General features: G+C 37.6%; 1 protein-coding gene across 1 annotated transcript in view; it reads right to left on the bottom strand.

Moving 5' to 3' along the window:
• Positions 1–1,484: 1,484 nt before the first annotated feature.
• LOC102192359 (cytosolic sulfotransferase 3-like) overlaps positions 1,485–4,330 on the bottom strand; it is a 5,010-nt gene continuing 2,164 nt past the window's right edge. The window contains exons 2-6 of the mRNA XM_013914894.1: positions 3,931–4,092; positions 3,719–3,845; positions 3,533–3,630; positions 1,910–2,084; positions 1,485–1,802 (exon numbers count right to left, since the gene is read on the bottom strand). Coding sequence (XP_013770348.1) covers positions 1,678–1,802; positions 1,910–2,084; positions 3,533–3,630; positions 3,719–3,845; positions 3,931–4,092 — 687 coding nt within the window. The 3' untranslated portion in view covers positions 1,485–1,677. The remainder of the gene's footprint in view (positions 1,803–1,909; positions 2,085–3,532; positions 3,631–3,718; positions 3,846–3,930; positions 4,093–4,330) is intronic.

Here is a 4,330-nt window from a genome sequence, read left to right on the forward strand (position 1 = left end):
GATGCATTTGGTAACATTAGGGGAAAATACCTGTATTATTATTATTATTATTATTATTATTATTATTATATTATTTATTTATTTTTTATTTATTTATTTTCTGCAGGGAAGGTTGGCGACTGGAAGAACCACTTCACCGTCGCTCAGAATGACGTTTTTGATGAAGACTACAAGAAGATGAAAGATCCCACACTTCAGTTCTGCACTGAAATTTGAACAGAGCCAGGCATACAGACTGGATATAGTATGCAGCTACTGCTGTGCAGTGTGTATTACAAAGATCTCATCTAAACAAACTGTGGCATACATGTGACAGAATTATACAGTGGAATAATAAACACTCCAAATACCTTAATTTTACGTGTACACGTTGTGCTTTTATTGTAAAACCTGATGATCAATGCATGGAAGCCAAAAGCACAGTGAGGGGCTGTATTGTCAATTTATTTCTGCACTTGAGCTCAAGATTGCAAACTTTGTTCTCGAAAAGAAAGTTAATGTAGGTATTTCTATTGAGGGTCTTTTTCTGTCTTCCAAACAAAAGACCTTTGTTATTCACTGGAACACACCGCACCATTTTCTGAAATGTGTGCATTTATACTGATCCAGTGCTATGAAGTCAGATAAGCTAGGTTCATTCAACTTGACCAAAATAAATAAATCAATAATGAACAGACTGAAGGCTGGATTGATTGTTTTGCTGTACAAAAGAGTAAACACTGCAATAACCTGCACATCGATGACAGAAGAATAAAAACACAAGTCTTTTAACAGAATTAAAACAGCTGTGTTTAATAAAAATGAAATCCAACATACAACAGCAGCCTACTATCTCTACACAGCTGAGAGCTGCTTGCCATAACTGTGTGAATGTAAAAAGTTTTCTGCTTCTTTTTCTTGATTCATACCAGATCTATGATTCTATATAGACAACATTCCCACATTACACTTTATGTGTGGCCAAATTATTAAGTACTGAAACATATTCATTTGAGAAATAAACAAAGTTTAGTTTATTCAGGTAGTGTAGTTTTTAAGTTGAGGATAAATGTTTTTTAAGCTGGGAAATTACAGAATGAACTCTGGTTCCTGTGTGGATTCACTCCTGGTACTCCAGCTTTTTCCCACCGTCATGCCCAGCTGGGTCTCTTAATTTCAAACCCAGTAGCATAAAGTCAGACAAACTAACCATTAACAATCAGTTAGTTAAATATGTTCAGTAAAAATGACACATGTTCCTTCATCCTCCTTTTTCTTAACCTCCTAAGACCCAAACTCTTTCATGGCATGCATTTTTAATTTCTCTTTGCTATTTGGGCTGATTGGGACCTGATGAATGTAAAAACAAAGGATTAGCTGATTTTTTTTTGTTTTTTGTTTTTACCTGATTTTTGTGTTTGAGAAAAATGGGATCCTCATAAGAGGACATTCATTTTAAATTTCAATAGAACAGTGGCAGTATAATGTCCTCATTAGTAGATATCAGGCCCTTTGTAGAGCAAAATTTAGTAGTTTGGTCTCCACAACCCAAAATGTAATGTCCACATATGTGGATGCCAGGTCCTGGGAGGTTAAGCTGATAGATAGCCAACAGCACCACAATGTAAGAGAATTCAGTTGTTCAGGCTTAATATTTGATTTATTCTTAACTATTTAATTGCATATCACTTCTCAGCTCTAGCCCGCTCTTTGAATTTCACAGCGAAACTTCAAATCAGGATTCTTCATCTTCTTCTTGTAGTCTTCATCAAACTGCTCATTCTGGGCCACAGTGAAGTGGTTCTTCCAGTCACCAACTTTCCCTGGAGAAGGAGAACATTCAAAGTATTTGATTATCCTAATAATAAACTGAACATATATTGGTGCCTATACTGAGAAAAAACTAAAGTTTCCCAGCAGGCACTTTTACCTTTTCTCATAAAAGGAGAAACCTCGTGGTTCAGCTTGCGAGCTGTGGTATAGTTGGTCATCTTGTTTTGCTTCATGCTGTCAAACGTCACACTGGCTTTGATTCTTTCCTTCTCTTCAGCTGATGGAGACAAACCAAGGAAGGAACACAGTCGGTCTATTTCTTTTTCATAGTCCTGTTCACATAAATGAAAATATGAATGAGTTTAAAAGAGATGTTTCATCCCTAAATTTTATTAATTTTTCTTCTTTTGGTCTGTAGTACTGTATGACTATAATACTTTTTCATCAAGACAAATTTGGTGCGAGATGCTCTCCTTGGGAGATATTAGGATTCGACAGACTTCCCTTTAAATATGTGACAATTTTGATTTTTTTTATGCATCTTAAAATGTCAAACCTTCAAGATTAACAAAAAAACAGATTTCATTTATGTGTTTCTTTATTTTTAATGAACTTTCAATTTGAAGATGTCAAATTTGATCTTTTTTTCTTAATTATTAGTAATGATGGCAATGAATAAATGCTCACTTGTAGCTGGTTAATGTTTAAACTTCTGATACTACATCTACAGTGGCTTGCAAAAAGTATTCAGCCCCCTTGAACTTTTCCACATTGTGGGGTGTGCGTAATTATTCAGCTCCCTGAGTCAATACTTTGTAGAACCACCTTTTGCTGCAATTACAGCTGCCAGTCTTTTAGGGTATGTCTCTACCAGCTTTGCACATCTAGAGACTGAAATCCTTGCCCATTCTTCTTTGCAAAACTCCTAATGTCGGGTCCAATCCCAGATAAATGGGGAGTGTTGCATCAGGAAGGAAGGAAATGTCATAAATCTTTTCCCAAATTAAGCATCCATATCATCAACAGAGATAATATGGATATCGGAGATTTCCATACCAGAGTGGTCAAGTTCTTGTCAAGCTGGGGCAGGATGGATAATTCTTTGTTTTTGTTGTGTTTTTAACATGTCTTTGAGTTTCACGTGGCGTGGTAGGCTCCACCTTTGGACAGAGCTTTGCTCTCTGATCAGTCCTTCCTACACCTTCCTTTCTTCCTCCACTGTATTGATATCTGGGTGGGCAGCAGAACACCACCAGGTCGTCTTCACCTCGGTGATGGTAATCAGACTTTCATTGTTAGAATTCTGCACTTAGTTTCCTATGAATCAATATTGTGTTCTCTCTGCTGTAGCCACTTCATTCCTCATCTGGATTCCTATTCTATGTTCTCTCTCTGGGACTTTGAGGATTTCTGTCCTGCCTTCAGTCCCATCAATACCTATAACCTGTAAAAGGACTTACTGGAGCTGGAACACTCACCTGCTTGCTAGAAGGATCTTGCTGGAAAGGATGTGTAGCAGGTGAGGATGATTAAGTATCGGTATCGAGATGGAACTGTACTAACAAATAAAGAGTGTGTGTGGAAAAGTGGAAGGAGTTCTCCGAGGAGTTGATGAACGAAGAATATGAGAGGTAGCGGACAGATGGAAAACAGATAGTGAATCAGGAAGTTCAGAGGATTAGTGAGGAGGAAGCAAGAACTGCTATGAAGAGTGAAAATGTGGTTGATGCAGATGACATAACTGTCAGTCGGCACACGTTAGCCAAACTCAGTGCTGTACCTCAATCAAATCTTCATAGAACATGTAGTGAAAATCTGAATAAGTTTGCTTCTTCTCCCACCAGCCGTTCACATGGTCATACCACGATCCATAAACCCCTGCAGACACAGAACACACAAAGGAACGTTAACATGGGAAATATGATGATATTATTTTTCCTTTACACTGAAACTAAACAGAACTCACTCTTTCCCTCCATGAAGTCCTGCAGAAAGGTGCTCCAGTCTCCTGGTTCTGGCAGGGCACTGTTCATGCGGTTAAAGTGGAAATAGGACACTACATTGTCTTTTGCATTGCGGGCCATATAAACCACCTACAGAAAAAGGCAAAACTAAATTATGCTCTGTGGGTTTCATAAATCCCATGTCTCTATGACTACAGGTTTGCATGATTTTTACCCTGCAGCGCTGCTCCCAGAAGGACTTTGGTACAAACTGGACTGGCAGATGAGTTTTAATGAGACGAGGAGTGGTGGGAAGCTTGTCTGCCAAATCGGTACCTGAGTAAGGTAGAGATAAGAAGGAATCATTTGCAATCAAGCTTGTCTGCCAAGTCTTTCCCTAAATGATAAGAAGGAGTAACTTGTAACTGTTAAAATGCAATGATTGGCTTTTTTATTATAGCATAGATCAACAACATTAATTACTACACATTATACTATACTAAACTAATACAGGGAGTGCAGAATTATTAGGCAAGTTGTACTTTTGAGGAATAATTTTATTATTGAACAACAACCATGTTCTCAATGAACCCAAAAAACTCATTAATATCAAAGCTGAATGTTTCTGGAAGTAG

This window comes from Pundamilia nyererei, unplaced genomic scaffold (genome assembly GCF_000239375.1).
Source record: "Pundamilia nyererei isolate P.nyererei 1_Seehausen unplaced genomic scaffold, PunNye1.0 scaffold00236, whole genome shotgun sequence".
Lineage (NCBI taxonomy): Eukaryota > Metazoa > Chordata > Actinopteri > Cichliformes > Cichlidae > Pundamilia > Pundamilia nyererei.